This window comes from Enhydra lutris, unplaced genomic scaffold, assembly GCF_002288905.1.
Source record: "Enhydra lutris kenyoni isolate GAN:26980312 unplaced genomic scaffold, ASM228890v2 scaffoldscaffold122, whole genome shotgun sequence".
NCBI lineage: Eukaryota > Metazoa > Chordata > Mammalia > Carnivora > Mustelidae > Enhydra > Enhydra lutris.
The window spans coordinates 451,711-467,901 of record NW_019154206.1 but is presented as its reverse complement, the minus strand read 5'-3'; the positions used below and the strand labels follow the sequence as shown (position 1 = coordinate 467,901).

Below are 16,191 nucleotides of genomic sequence, written 5' to 3'. Positions count from 1 at the left end.
CTGCCCACGGGTCCTGTCCCCATGCTTTAATAAACCACCATTTTGCACCAAAGATGTCTCAAGAATTATTTCTTGGTCATCAGCTCCAGACCTCAGCCCACCGAACCTCACCTAGGTTCTAGAACTTCATCAGGGCGGCATTCCGCCCCGGGCGGGCTGGGCATCCCCAGCTGCCCAGCTTCACGGTCGTATATCGTCCTTCTCCCCAAAGACCTGTTGCCAGTATATGTTTTTCTTTTTTTTTTTTTTTAAAGATTTTATTTATTTTATTTGACAGATAGAGATCACAAGTAGGCAGAGAGGCAGGCAGAGAGAGAGAGAGGAGGAAGCAGGCTCCCTGCCGAGCAGAGAGCCCGATGCGGGGCTCGATCCCAGGACCCTGGGATCATGACCTGAGCCGAAGGCAGAGGCTTTAACCCACTGAGCCACCCAGGCGCCCCCCAGTATATGTTTTTCTTAAGGCCATATCTAAATGTGCTTGGCAACTAGTAAAATCCTCCAGGGGTTACAGTTTAAGTAACAAATTGTTCCGAGGGGCAGCAGCATCTCCCCCCTTTTGTTTGTGAAGGAGTAGAAATGTTATTTTGCAGCTTCTTGATTTTTCAGTTGTTGGAGGGATTTTCGCGTGCTTCTGAGGACTAAGCATAAAAAGATTATGGCAATAAGAAGAATAATTCCAGGGGCGCCTGGGTGGCTCAGTGGGTTAAGCCTCTGCCTTCGGCTCAGGTCATGATCTCGGGGTCCTGGGATCGAGCCCCGCATCGGGCTTTCTGCTCAGCGGGGAGCCTGCTTCCTCCTCTCTCTCTCTGCCTGCCTCTCTGCCTACTTGTGATCTCTGTCTGTCAAATAAATAAATAAATCTTTAAAAAAAAAAAAAAAGAAGAATTCCACTTAAAACACCGAGACCAGTTTGTTTGATCCAAGTAGAAGGGTTTAAATCAGACAGAATATCATTAATTCTGAGTAAAACTCACTCCTGGAATGGATTGTAATGATGAGTGAGTTAATACTTAGAATCGTATCTTGAAGTTGTTTAATATCTAAGGTTAGATTATCACCATAATGGTTAGTAATATGTCGGCGAATTTTGCTCCAAGATACTTCTGATTCATTATAGGCATGGGGAGTAACACAGAAAGAAGAAACATTCCAATCACATAAAATATGAAGTCTAAGCTTTATATTCTGAAGATCATCTCCTATATATATATCATGGCTGTTTCTAAATCAGACACACGTTCATCTAATTTTTGATCTATGATCGTTTGTTGATTCCAGGCCTTGCTAGCATTCTCATCCACTTCTGTACAAATTGTGTAGTTTGTATAGTCTGATGCAAGGCCATTCCTGCAGTGGTAGCTGTAGCAGTAATGGCTGTAATTCCTAGAATAGCTGTTATAAGCAACCCAACAAATCTTTTTGTTCTATGGACCCAGTTCAATACTGTTAAAAGTATATGTACATCTGGAGCGCTTTCCCAAACACGGTGTTGCTTCACCAGTAGCCAAATGCCTGTTCTTCTTCTAGCTAAAAGAACGACAGAACTGTCTGCGTAAACATTCTTATCTACACAGGTGAACATCTTACAGTTTAGACAGTCTATTTCTCTGTTAGTATGAATAAAAGTCATTTTTCCAATAACAAAAACATAGGGTTCGGGGCACCTGGGTGGCTCAGTGGGTTAAACCTCTGCCTTCGGCTCGGGTCATGATCCCAGGGTCCTGGGATCCAGCCCCACATCGGGCTCTCTGCTCAGCAGCGAGCCTGCTTCCTCCTCTCTCCCTGCCTGCCTCTCTGCCTACTTGTGATCTCCGTCTGTCAAATAAATAAATAAAATCTAAAAAAAAAAAATAGGGATCTCTAACACAAGCTCTTCCCCATTCTTCATCCAAAAGGAAAAAACAAAATGCATAGTTATTAGACTGATGAATGCAAGAGCCATTCCAAACTCTTACATGACTTAAAGCAGTAGTGACCTTCCATAAATTCTTTTGTCTTTTAGGATAATCAACAAAAGGAGATGGCATAGAAAGTCCTTGCCCAAGCCACACCAGAGGTGCATCTCCTGAAGCTAAGGTTCGCGGTAAAATGGATCATTAAAAACTTGCCATTTTAACTTTCGATAAGAGGAGCAGGAAGGTTCCCCAGTGCAATTGGTGACCGCCATCCCCTTAGGGGACCAGTCCCATACAATTCCACAGAAATCATTAGTTAACAATACTGGGGTGAGAAGCTCGACAATCCTTCCATAAAGGGCGAATTCCCTCATCAGACCACATTTGTGTTGGTTTGCATTTGCGAATAGGGGGTGCTGCGTTATAGCTGCGATATTTGTAGGCTTGGAATCCTTTAACGGAGAGTAAATGTAACTGAGCTTTAGTCAAGTAATTGTTTGTAGGAAGGTCCACCAACCATCTCTGATCACCAGGGACAAGGCAACTGGAATGATTGGCGATACATATTGGCCTATTTTGATATCCAAAAGAAAGATTAATATTTGTGCCCTGCTTGCCCACAGTTGAAACATTGTCCTTCAAATTTTCCTGTGGTCAGAGCAGCCATTGCTTGAGCTAACAAATCAGCTTTATAGGTCTCTGTTCCTACTCCTTGACATAGCTTAATATAATGGGTCAATGTTCCCTTGCCTTTAAAAGGTGCTAGCAACTTCTTACAATCAGAATTAGCATTCTCATAAGCCAACAGTTGCATACTAGTATCCACAGCCTCAAAATTGTCTTTTGACAGCCTCTTACAATCTTGCAATAAAATCAGTATAGGGCTCTCTTGGACCTTGTACCACTTTTTGAAAAGAAGAGCACTTATCTCCCTCAGATTCTATTCTCTCCTCCCATGCTCTCAAACAGCAACGCTGGAGCTGCTCAATAGCTTGATCATTCATTAATACCTGGTCTTGAACCTGGGCCCATGGTCCAAGACCCATGAGCTGTTCCACGGAAACAGGAACATCATGAGCTCTATTATGGACAGCTGCTATTTCTGCATGATCTTGCCACCATGTTTTAAATTGCAAGAACTACCTTGGAGATAGAACTGTTTTTGCTAGCAATGACCAGTCCGTCGGAATAAGTCGATTGCCTTCTGCGATGCCTCGAATGATTCCCGTTGTAAATGGAGAATTAGCTCCACAGTTTTGTACTGCCTGTTTTAGTTCTTTCAATAACTTGAAGGGAAATTGCGCATGCTTGGCTTCATAGACACCATTAGGGTTGTTAGGATCCTGTCCTAGAGCGACATGTTCTGTAATAATAACCGGGAAATTAAAATGCAAGGCATCTAGGTCTCCCGCTCGCTGTGCTTCAAGGAGGCCTTTCTGAACAGCCAATAGCATGTACTTTTCATCTTTTTCACTAAATGGTGCCTTCTTATAGAACGGCGGAGCTCATGGCAACAGTGCCATGGGCACCTTTTGTTCTGTTATTGAAGGAGGAGGAGTTTCCTCCTTTCTATCTTCCTTTCTGGTGGCCTTAATAGTTTCTTTCTCCTCCTGGATGACATGTTCAGGTTCCTCCTTTTTAGTTTCTTCTGAACATTCATTTTCGCTCTCTGAATCACGGGTTTGTAAAGGCTCCAAAACGGAGCGAATGAGAGTCCAAGTAGGCCATATAGTAACTGGAATTGGCTTTCCTTTAGTATATGAAAGCTTTAACTCATGACTTTTTCGCATGTTTGTAAATCTAAAGTCCCTAATACAGGGAACCAGGAGCAATGTTCTTTAATTACCTTTAAATCTCCATTAAGTTGGCCCTTGCTGACTTTTGCTCCTCCCGCCTCAAGAGCCTTCTCTATAAATAAACGTAAGGGCAATAATCGTTTGTGCTCTCTAGATTACCCATACCCTGCGATAATGGCCCACAGCTCACCAGCGGGGAAAAAGGCACGGCCGTGCAAAACTCACGTTGGGGCTTCTTCTCCTGTTTTATTTCTGATCAGATCGGGTCTGGTCCCTGTTCGGGCGCCACTTGCTGCTTCCAGTCGGTGGCGGGAGAAGAATTAGGCACAAACAAGACAGCTACAAGAGACTGGGAGCAGGGGACAACAGTCAAAAAGGACTGCTGCCCCCAGCAACTCCACAGTCTCACTTTTATTAGATAGAAACAATAGCCAACAGAAGGACCGATGAAGGTCAAACGTTAGTCACGTCCTGCGGACAAGCAAGGACGAGGATAAAGTTTCTAGTTAACCAAGCACATTCAAAGGACTCACCTAACTAACAACGGGCGCTTCTGGGAAGAGAAAGAAGCGATAATGGAGAAGGGAAGCAGGCGGTGTTTCGTTCCACCCTGAGCTGACCCGGCGTTCCCGGGTGCTCGGCTTCCCTGAAGCAGGCGCCGTTCCACCCTGGGCAGGCCAGGCATCCCCAGCTGCCCAGCTTCACGGTCGTATATCGTTCTTCTCCCCAAAGACCTGTTGCCAGTATATGTTTTTCTTAAGGCCGTATCTAAATGTGCTTGGCAACTAGTAAAATCCTCCAGGGGTTACAGTTTAAGTAACAAATTGTTCTGAGGGGCAGCAGCAACATCACACTGCAGGCCACCCATCCTCTGCCCTGTCCACTGATTCCACGGTGATTGGCTGTCCTGGGTTGGCCAGGCTGTCCCAGATGTGTTCTCCCATTCCGGTGGGTCATTGGCCTCTGGATTCCTGAGGTTCCAAGAGCTCATTCTGAGTTGCACGAGGTCCTGTTCCGGCCGCCAGGTTCTTGTGCAAACCAGGATATGAGGCCAGCTACCATGACCCTGCAGGGACAGCATTTACTGGAAGCCCTGGGGCAGAGGCATGGCAGGCACCCAGGTCTTGCTGCCCCTCACATCTGGGGCATTGCAACTTGGTATCATGCCAGATCCTGGCTGTGGGGCTTCCAGAAAGTATGATTATGGAAGTCCTGATTCCTCCCCGGGAACAGAAATCTGGGTACCTGCCTTCCTGCTGCTCAACACTCACTGTGGGGGCCCCCTCTTCTCTGTGAGCAGCCAGAGTTCACCCTGGAGTTACAGTTGTATGAGGAGGAAAGAAAGGATCGTCTCCATATCGGCGCTTATGGCTTCTCCCACAGCTCTGTGCCTGGCCACTGCAAGGGGTCGGCCTGGCTTTGGGGACGCAGACCAAGGAACCCTGCAGAAGCTGCATGCTTAGAGGCGGAGGCCGGGGGTGGGGATGCAAGGCAGGCTTGTGAGAGGCAAAAGGTGAATTCCGTGGGTGGCGGCGGAGAGCCAGTGGCTAGCCTGGCATGGAGGACGGCTCCACGGTCAGACAGAATGGGGTGTGAGCTCCTTCGCCAACTCTGAGCCTTTGTTCCCATCTGTAAATCAGTGACGACAGTGCCCTGGGCCTCAAGACACCATGAAGCATTTCCCTGGGCCCCAGCTTGATGCCCATTGGCACAGCCGGTGTGTCTAGCTTCCTACCAAGAGTTTTCTCCTTCAGATGAGTGGATTAAGAGACACTGGTTGAAGAGAAGTCTGGGTCCAGGGGAGAATGCTGTTAACACAGAGGTTAAGCCAGTGATGTGGAAACTCTGCTTGGTGTACAATCCACTTGGGCATGTGGGGGAAGTTCATATTTTATTTTTACCTAGCAGTTTTGAAGACCTTGTTTTTCTCATCATGAAAGTATTGTTAAACACACATACACACACACACACACCCCTCCGTCCCACGCTTCCCTGTCCCTATGGCCCGCCGGGGCTCAGATGATTTCCGGGGTGTTGCAGGGCAGGCTCACCTCTAGGGCTCTGCTGCACACCGGAGGCAGGAATGCTTTGTGCTGCGGGCGGTTTCCTTTGTTGTTTTTTGAGATACAGTTCCTGTAACATAAATGAACCATTTTGAAGTGTACAGTTGAGGTTGGTTATTAACATATTTTAGTTTTTACTATATTTACTGTGTTGTGCAACCATTGTCTAATTCCAAAACATTTCCAGCACCTCAAAATGAAATTGCATACTCATGAAACCATTATTCCCCATTCCCATTCTTCCTTTCCTCAGCCCCTGGCAATCACCAGTCTACCCTTTGTGTCTGTGGATTTGCCTATTCTGGGTTTTCACATAAATGGAATTACACAATGTGGCCTTCTTGTGTCTGGCTTCTTTAACTGAGCATGATGTTTTCTGAGGCCCATCCGTGTATTAGTATTTCATCCCATTTTGTTGCTGAGTAATATTCCCTGGTGTGGACACGCCACATTTCATTCATCCATTCACCGGTTTTTGGACATTTGGGTTATTTCTACCTTTTGGCTGTTATGAAAAATGCTATAATGAACATCCGTGTGTAAGTTTTTCTTGACAGCCCGTTTTCATTTCTCCCGGAGAGACACTTAGGAGTGGAACTGCCGTGTCATGTGGTGACACCGTGTTTCACCTTTTGGGGAACTGCCAGGCCGTTTTCCACAGAAGCTGGTTGCATCACATTCAATTCCCCCTAGCTGTGTGGGAGTGTGTTGTGCAATTGCCTTTTTTGCCAGGTCTTCCTGCCCATCTGTCCTCATTCGGATAAAGTCTGAGTGTGGAGACTTAGCTGGAAGAGGCTGGTCAGTCTACCCGCAGTGGGTCCAACGTACAAAGTACAACGGCTTTGCCAGTGCCAGTGTACAAGGGACACCTTCTGAAACTGGACCCCCAGCTTGTCTGTTGTATTTGCACAGCAAGCTGCATGTTCCAGAGAAAGCTCGTCCCTTGACCTTCCCTAGGTGGGTCCAAGGAGGGCTCTGCAGGAGTCACGGTCCTTCAACCCTGGGCACGGTGTCTATTGCGGGTTAGATTCCTGTCCACCTACTGTTAGGGTAGTCAGCACAGGTGGGCACATGGAGCCCACGGCTGCTTGCTCCCTAGTTAGCCCATGTCGTTCCTCACGCCTGTTTTTGGAGAGCTGCATAGTCCAGTCTCAGGGAAGACAGGCAGAAACATAGTATAGGGGTAGGATAGTAGCCATTTCTTACCTGGGGAGAATAACCTCGGGCTCAGATCCCAAGTGTCTGGGAAAGAGACGTGCCCCTCACGTCCTCCTGCTGCCTCCCTCTATAAGGGCACCATGGACAGTCTGGCACTGGAGTACAACATGCCCATGTTCAGTGTCGCCCAGATGTCCTCCTGCTTCCTTGAAGTCTCTCACTCTGGGGGCTCTGAGTGCCTCTGCTTGGGTCTCAAGCTCTAGGTGGCTAAATTGTCAGGCGGAGAAACAAAGGCACGTAGTGGTAGTTGCCACAGTGGGGAAGATGTTGGATTCCCTAGCCCCCATCGGTGCCACCCATGGGAGAGAGAGCCAGCAAGGACTGATCTCCTTTTGGGTCTGAAAGTGGCCCTGTGAAGTCTTAGTCCACCCAGACACTAAGTGGCTTTGAGGTGCAGCTGGAGAAAGGTGGCCTCACCTACCTTGGGTTGAAGGCCAGACTCACACAGGCCTGAAAGTCACAGGAGGGTTGCTAGTACCACATGTGACTGGAGTGAGGACTATCTGAGTAACGTCAGGTCACAGTGTGTGCTCCTGTCCATATTGCCACCTTCGTTTCTTCGGAGCATGCCCCCGACTGCTTACTTGCTGAGTATGTGACCAGACAAACGACCCTTACTGCGGACCCTTCAGCATCCCACACTGCAGCAGGCAGCAGCCTGAAGAGCAGAGCGCTGGTGGCGGAGTGGCTGCCGTGACCCCTCTGTGATCTGGGGAACGTGTGCGACTCTGCACTTTTCACCTTTGACCTCCTCAGCATGTCTAATTCTCACTCCCAAGTCAGCCGATTTCTGCCATTGTGGTTGTGATGTCCAAGGGCAAGGTAATCCACCAGAGACGGCTGGCAGCCCCGTCGTGAAAAGAACCACGTCTACTTGCTCTGAAGTGTCCTTGGCTGAAAACGTGCAGAGAGACTTGGCCAAATGCTTCCTGATTCTTTTTAGTTCCAAGTCATGTTATTTCAACCCACTGGTAGCCCCCAGGGACCTGCTTGTTAGAAATTTGCAAAAATGACAGAAAAACAGCAATGGGTCAAGGGAGAGTTGGTGAAAACCATTTCACTAAATAGACTCAAATTTCTGGAACTTTTTTTTTTTTTTTAAGAGGGAGAGGTGGGGAAGGGCAGAGGGAAAGAGAGAATCTTAAGCAGGCTCCACATACTGCACAGAGCCCAAGCAGGGCTCAGTCTCACAACGCTGAGATCATGACCTGAGCCAAAATCAAGAGTCAGATGCTTAACTAATTGAGCCACCCAGGTGTCCAGAATTTCTGGAACTTTTGAGAAAGGGATAATCTGCCTTGCACAGAAAAGGGAACCAAGCAAAAGGATGAGAACCTGAGCCATCATGCTCAGTGAGCTGTTGATTTACTGTGGTCACATATTCGTACCTCAAAGGCTGTGCTGGGCACGTCCATATTTATTCTGGAAGTAACAAGAATGTAGGAAGAATTCATTCTTACCATGGCCTCTTTAACAGGTCAGTCCTCTTTTAGTGACTGTCATTAATCAGTAACCTAATCGACAAGCAAGTTCTCCTTTCTTATCTTTTTTTTTTTTTTTAAGATTATTTAATTGTGGGATGCCTGGGTGGCTCAGTTGGTTAAGCAGCTGCCTTCGGCTCAGGTAATGATCCCAGCATCCTGGGATCGAGTCCCACATTGGGCTCCTTGCTCTCAGGGAGCCTGCTTCTCCCTCTGCCTCTGCCTGCCATTCTGTCTGCCTGTGCTCGCTCTCTCTCCCTCTCTCTCTGACAAGTAAATAAATAAAATCTTTTTTTTAAAAAAAAGATTATTTAATTGTTTATTAGAAAGAGAGAACAAGCGGCGCCTGGGTGACGCAGTGGGTTAAAAGCCTCTGCCTTCCGCTCGGGTGGTGATCTCAGGGTTCTGGGATCGAGCCCCTCATCGGGCTCTCTGCTCAGCCGGGAGCCTGCTTCCCCCCTCTCTGCCTCTCTGCCTACTTGTGATCTCTCTCTGTCAAATAAATAAATAAAAATCTTTTTTAAAAAATAGTTCCACTGTTAATGAAAGTTTTTTTTTAAACATTTTATTTATTTATTTGACAGAGAGATCAGAAGTAGGCAGAGAGGGAGGCAGAGAGAGAGAGAAGGGGAAGCAGGCTCCCCACTGAGCAGAGAGCCCGATGCGGGGCTCGATCCCAGGACCCCGGGATCATGACCTGAGCCAAAGGCAGAGGCTTTAACCCACTGAGCCACCCAGGTGCCCCTGAGAGATTATAAGAAAGAGAGAATAAGCAGGGGGAGCAGCAGGCAAGAGGAAGAAGGAGAAGCAGGCTCCTTGCCAGGCAGGGAGCCCGACATGGGACTCGATCCCAGAGTCCTGGGATCGTGACCTGAGCCGAAGGCAGACACTTCACCAACTGAGCCACCCAGGTGCCCCTTGTCCTTTTCCTTTCTATATTCCAACCCCCCAAGTGGGCCTTCTCAGCCTGACCCCTTCCTGTACGTTTGCTGCACATCAGAGTCACCTGTCCCACTCTACATGTTTTCACTGTCTCCTGCTAAGCAAGCCCCCACCCAGATGGGACTGCTCTGAGCTGCTCGTGTGTCCTTCAGGACTGCGGACGAAACACTCAGTTTTGTTTCACCTAAGTGGCATCTCGATTCATACACTGTGTTTTCCCAGTAAAGCATACAAAGAGCTCAGAAAAAGCCACTGTGGTAGGCAGAACACCCCCCCCCACCTTTCCCCAAAGTCCCTAGAACCTGTGACTGTTACTCACACAGCAAAAGGGACTAGGAGGTATGATAATGGATCCTGATGTGGGAGATTATCCTGGATTATTTATGGTGGGCCCAGTGTGATCACAGTGTCTTTGTATAGAAGAGGCAGGAGGGGCAGTCTGATGTTTCACTGCTGGCTCTGAAGACGGAAGATGGTGACATGAGACAAGGAAAGTAGGTGGCATCTAGAAGCTGGAAAAGACAAGCAAACAGATCCAGGCTTTGAGCCTCCAGAAGGAAGCAACACTGTTGAAACCTGGCTTCAGGACTTCTCTCCAGACCTGTGAGCTAATAAATTTGCATTGCTTTAAGCCACTAATTTGTGGCAATTTGTTACGGCAGCAATAGAAAATTAACAGCCACAGTGGAATTTGGAAATAGTAACAGGAGGCATCGGGCCTTCTTGATGTTGGTCGCTGCTGGAATGATCAGGGCCCCCAAGTTGGGCTGTTCACTTTACATTTATCATGCCCGTTTCTCAGGCTGCCAGACCTGAGAGAACCAACGTTGCTTGGTAGAAGTGGGGAGGGGCACAGCTGGTGGCCAGCCCTGCTGTCGGATGAGCCCTACCTTGCACCTCCCAGAAGACCTGGCTGATGGCAGGTGAAGAGGGTTGGGCCAGGTCAAGGCAGGGAGTCAGTAGGGCGTGCTGCCAGGAAGCTGGTGGTTGGGAGTGGAGTGTGATTCTGGGGCGTGGGCAGCTTTGTAATTGGGGTATGTCTTGCTAAAGGGAGGGGCAAGTCAAGGATGACGGTGTTCCAGCAACTGGTGAAGAGTAGGGATGATGCTTTCTAGGGCCTCCGTGACATCCTAGACCGTGGCAGATGTCAGGAGTCAGGGCAGGAGGCTCCAGTATTCTCACTGCCTGATGTCATTTCTCTTCTTTCTTCCCTGGGCTATGGAAAGGTGGGGGCAACCCCATCAGTCCTGGGGTCATCATTCTTTGACAGTTCTCACCTCTCCCATCCTGGGAACTGCCAACCTCCATTTCTCCACTGCTCTTCCAGATCCTACATCCTGGACACTGTTGGGGGCTGGCCCCAGGATGGAGGCTTGGGCCCAGAACTCCAGGCAGGGAGGCATCCCCAAGGCAGATCTCCAGGGAGCCGACAGGGGCCAGGAGGAGAGGCCCAAGATGGCGTGGAGGCCCGTGGCAGAGGACCCGGCCAAGAGACACCCCTCTCAGGAGGGAGACTACATGGAGGGACAGCAGGTGGCAAGACGGCTCCCCAAGGCAGGGACTCCTGGAGCTGGGGCCTTGGTATGAGCCCCAGTCCAGGGACCCGCCAGAGTGCAGGAGCAGGACCCCTGGTAAAAGAACCATGTGGCCCTACCTCCTCTCAGGACCCCGACCTAGTCATTCCCCAGAGGCCACATGCTGGGGAGGGCCCCTGTTGGTGCCCAGTCAATGCCAGGGCCTCCAGCTGTAGCTGCTGCCTGGCACAGCATCACAGAACACCCCCAGAGGAGAAGCCCCTGGTGTGTGATCACTGTGGAGGCCAGCTGCTGTGCTGGTGCTGCCCCAGGACCCAGCTGTGCCAGGTCCACACAGAGGAGGGGTCGCAGGAACAGCGCATAGGCACCCAGACGCTTCCCAAAGACGCTGCAAGTGACCCTCTTTCAGCAGAAGCCCCTGAAGGAGCTGCCCCAGGCCTGCCGTTGCCGCGAGGGCTTGACCTGGACGGCCCTGCCCTGGACGGCCCTGCCCTGGACGGCCCTGCCGGACGCGCAGGAAACGGTGTGGCCGGTGTGGCGAGCGCCTTGGCTCCGACAAGCAGCCGCAGGTGGCCGAGGGCCCCTTAATGTGTCCTCAGTGTGGTCAGGCCTCGGGTCCCGGCTGCGGCGCCCCCGACCCCCTGGCGCAAAGGCCCTACGTCTGCGACCAGTGCGGCAAGGCCTTCGCACGCACCTCTAGCCTGCTGCAGCACGAGCGCATCCACACCGGCGAGTGACCCTATGAGTGTGCCCAGTGTGGCAAGGCCTTCGTGCGCTGCTCTGGCCTCCACCGCCACCAGAAGACCCACTCGGCCGAGCACCACCGCCACAGCCGGGCCCTGGCCCGGAGGTCCTGCCTCTTAGGGTGCCCGCCCTGTGGGGACTGTGGCGAGGGGACCCGGGGGCCTCCACGGGTGCCCGTTGCCGGGCAGAAGCCATACGAGTGCGCAGAGTGCGCCAAGGCCTTTGCCCTGTTGTCACACCTCGTGGAGCACCGGCTCGTGCACACTGGCGAGAAGCCCTACGCGTGCCCGGAGTGCGGCAAGGCCTTCAAGCAGCGCTTGAACCTGAGTCGCCATCGGCGCACACACAGCAGCGCCAGGCCCTACGCCTGCCGGCTGTGCGACAAAGCCTTCAAGGGCCGCTCGGGCCTGCTGCAGCACCGGCGCGCGCACACCGGCGAGCGGCCCTACAGCTGCCCCGAGCGCGGCAAGACCTTCCGCGGCTGCTCCGGGCTGCGCCAGCACGAGCGCCTGCACTCGGGCGAGGAGCCCTACATCCGCCGAGACCGCCGCAGGGCCTTCGTGCGCAACTGCAGCCTGGTCCGCCACCGGCGCACGCACACGGGCGAGCGGCCCTACGCGTGCGCCGAGTGCGGCCGCGCCTTCAGCCAGCGCTCCAAGCTCAACGAGCACCGCAGGCGGCACGCGGGCCGCGCCGCCTCCTGAGCCTGCGAAACTGCGAACGGCGCCGGGCTTCCCCGAACCCCGCTTGGTACTCGCTGCGTCCGCAGGCTTCCTCCGCTCCCGCCGTCCTGCGCCCTTGCGGGTGCGCGCACAGCGAGGGGCTCTGGCGAAGCGCTAATAAAGGCGCGCGTGGAGCGCGCTGTGAGCCGGAGGCCGCGTGGGCTCTCGGGAGTCCGGCTCCGCCTCCCGGGTAGGCTGGAAAGTGGGGAAGCGGGGGCGTGACTCCCCCGGGCACAGGCAGAGAATGGTGGAGGTGACTTTTGACCCCAGGACCTCTCCTTGCACTTGCCTAGGGGGCTTCGTGAGCCCTTGGTGTCCTGTGGGTGTTTGCACACCCATTAGTGTCGCTTGGCCCGGCCTCCTCCGTTTGGTCTTCGAGATGATGATCTCTGGCCTCCCTGGGCTTCAGAAGAGGGACTATGCAGTGACCATCCTGGGGCCGATGGCCACGGGCTTCGTGGGCACGGCCTCTGCCTGCCCTACCGCCCCCCCCCCCCACCGTGGCTCCTACTCGCTACGCAGAGGGCTCCCCTTGGAAGGAGGAGGGATTCCCGGGCAGCCTTGGCCTGGCTTGTGATTAGCAAGTGGGGACCTCATCATGTCAAGTCGAGGCCTGTGATCCAGCCAGTGCTCTTCAGTCAGAGGACTCCGGGCTGGATGCCATCTCCTGCAGCATGGGAGGAATCAAGAATGTGAACCAAGTGTGCGGCCACAATTCCGCGTGGCCACCACATAGGTGGGAGTCCACCAGAGGCCCGGAGCTACCAACATGTTTCTTTCACAGCAATATATATATAGTTACTGTTATGCCCCAATAATGGGTCCGTGATTAAAGGAGCGAGACTGATACAAAGCGAAGGTCAAGCAAAGCTTTATTTCGCGCCAAGCATCAAGAATCTAACCAAACGCTCGGGGCCGCACCTCTTAGAAGAGAGGGCGACCCTTCTCTGTTTCACAGCCTAGCTTTTAAGGGCAAAGGCCATGCGGTCGGGCCTGGCCACGCACAGGTGGCCAATGAGATTGTAACACACACAGGAAACCACAGTGATGCTAGGTGACCAATTGAGTTACAATTTACCCTAGTAAACATTTGAACCAGCCTACTACACCTTGATTGGGATTGGAGCCCAAAAGGCTCCCAAAGGGCGGGGCCCATCCTCCTTGGTAACCAGGGAGACAGTATGCATCCCCCCCCACTGATCAGATGTCTCCACCTGGCCTGACCCACCCTAGTATCTGGGCTTTGTTACCTGAAGCTGGTTTCCGGGATTTGTCTCCAAGTAAATCCCCTGGGGGAAGGGGAGCAGGGACAGTTTCTAAATAGGTCCTTACATTCCCCCCTTTTCTTTGGAGACTAGTCAAATCTTTGACTTTTTAGCCAGTTCTATGCCCTCCTTTTATCAGAAACAGTAAGTTAAGCCCCCCCTTTTCTATTCGCAATTGCTTATACCTCCCGCCTATATCTTAACAACAGGGCCAACAATGAATTTAATGAACTCATTGTTTTTTTGAGTCTTAGTTTTAGTCTGTGATTGGCAGGGTCCATTGGCAGCGGCATCCACCTCTGGGGGGTGTTCTCGTCCTGGGCGGTTTGACGTGACCTGCGTGAATCCAGGTCCTGATGCCTTCTACTTTTATTGCCATGGGGGTGGTCAGGATGACAGTAAACGGTCCCTTCCAGCGAGGCTCCAAGCCTCCCACTTGGCAGCAGTGCATCCAAATTAAGTCCCTGGGTTGGCGAGGAGGTGGCTCCACCTCTGTCTCCAGCCCAGTGTGGGCAGTCCGGATCCCTGCATGGGCTTTTTTAAGACAGACTATAATGCCTGCAGTGACTGGAGTACAGACTGAGCAGTCATTTCTGCTATAGCAACCTCTTTCTCTTTTCTCTCTTCCCATTCTAGTTCTTTCCGCATTTACCACCTGACACTGAACACATCTATCAACCAGATCTTCAGCCATACGCCCTAATTTAGAAACCTAGAACTGCTTGCCCATAAGCTCTTTTTTTTTTTTTAAGATTATTTATTTATTTATTTCACAGACAGAGATCACAAGTAGGCAGAGAGGCAGGCAGAGAGAGAGAGAGAGGGAAGCAGGCTATCCACCGAGAAGAGAGCCCGATGCAGGGCTCGATCCCAGGACCCTGGGATCATGACCCGAACCGAAGGCAGAGGCTTTAACCCACTGAGCCACCCAGGTGCCCCCCCATAAGCTCTTTTAAACTTGCGTGTCCCGGGACACCTGGGTGGCTCAGTTGGTTGGGCAGCTGCCTTCGGCTCAGGTCATGATCCCAGCGTCCTGGGATCGAGTCCCACATCGGGCTCCTTGCTTGGCGGGGAGCCTACTTCTCCCTCAGCCTCTGCCTGCCATTCTGTCTGCCTGTGCTCGCTCTCTCTCCCGCTCTCTCTGACAAATAAATAAAATCTTTAAAAACAACAAAAAAAAACTCTTAAAAAAAAAAAAACTTGCGTGTCCCCAAATGAGTTCCCTGATGTATTTGGCTTAATAACTTTCTTCTAGTCTTAGCCCAATCTCCTTTATAGTCTAATTTAGTCCATTCTACCATAGTGAGTCCTCCCTTAGTTCGTAGAGAGGTCACGCCATCTCCACGAACCACGGTATCCACAGCCTGCAGTAGCCCAACGTCCCAAGAAACTCCCTCATGGAGACCAAAGCCTAAGTAAGTGGCGTGGCTTTTACAAAGCTGTGTTTTCATTGCTGACACCTGATATTTTTCCCTGCAGAGTCTGTAAGAGAGCTCTCGTCCCCTGCAAGCACGACCCATAGTCCTCAGCGGCTATTTCTACTATTCCCACTAACTCAGTCAGATTTTTCCTTTCAATTCCTTCAATTTTCTGAAGTTTCCTCCTTATATCGGGCGCTGACTGACTGGCAAAAGCAAGATCGTTTACACGAGTTATCGTGCAACTTCTCTGAAGTTTACCTTAAGTTATCTAGCTTAGGTAAACAAACATTTAATAACAATCTAATCTAGAATTTGACACCCATAAAGGCATGTTACTAAAACATAGTTTTTCTCTCTAAAATAACCCTCATTTCCAGAGATAGCCAAATCAGGACTACCTCACTTGAGAAACTAGTCCAGTTTTTAACAAACTTGGCCTATTATTTACATAAGCTCAGCAAGAACAGTGAGAATTCATATAGATCTTTTAGAATCTGCTTTGCTGGAACTTTTTATGAGGAAGCTCTAGGTTGAACTTTTAGTAGCCTCTCCGGGCCAGAAGCCAAGCCACGTACTTGCCATCAGACATGCCTGCAATACCAGTCGACCTGGGCGAATTCTTCTTTCTGAGGCTCTGCACCTACCAAGGAGTGACATTCTTTACTCACCTGGTGAGGTTGCGGGGAACTCTGTAAACAAGGTATCAGGCCAACAGTTCCAAAGGGCTTTATGGCTCCAGGTTTTACAAAGTCAACCTTAGTTCCTTTAAGCTGGTCATATCTGAGTCTTTTCAAATATGACGTTCCAGTCAAAGCCTTGGTAAAATAACCAGTGTCCAATGCTGTCCTGTTACAAGGAGAACAGATTCTTATTGAACTTATGCAAATGACTGACTGCCAAGGAAGAATACTTATTGAGCCCTTTTGGTTTCAGAGGGTTCAGATAGAGAGAAAAGTTGAATGCCTTGATTCGTTTACAAATGAACACCTTTACATATCTATAAGTTACAGATAACTTAAGAAAAAGTTTCCCTAGTCTAGAGGAGCAAACATTACAGAACCAGGCAGGCCCTTGGGAGAGTTCAATCCAAGTATGATGGACTCTGCTGG

General features: G+C 50.7%; 2 protein-coding genes across 2 annotated transcripts in view; one reads left to right on the top strand and one right to left on the bottom strand.

The window, feature by feature from the left end:
* LOC111139855 (zinc finger and SCAN domain-containing protein 22-like) overlaps nt 1-16,191 on the bottom strand; it is a 135,779-nt gene that overhangs the window by 92,346 nt on the left and 27,242 nt on the right. The window lies entirely within an intron of this gene.
* LOC111139840 (zinc finger protein 837) lies at nt 10,761-12,378 on the top strand. The gene is given in 4 exon segments (XM_022492250.1): nt 10,761-10,916; nt 10,919-11,308; nt 11,310-11,452; nt 11,454-12,378. Coding segments are annotated over 4 exon segments (1,614 nt in total).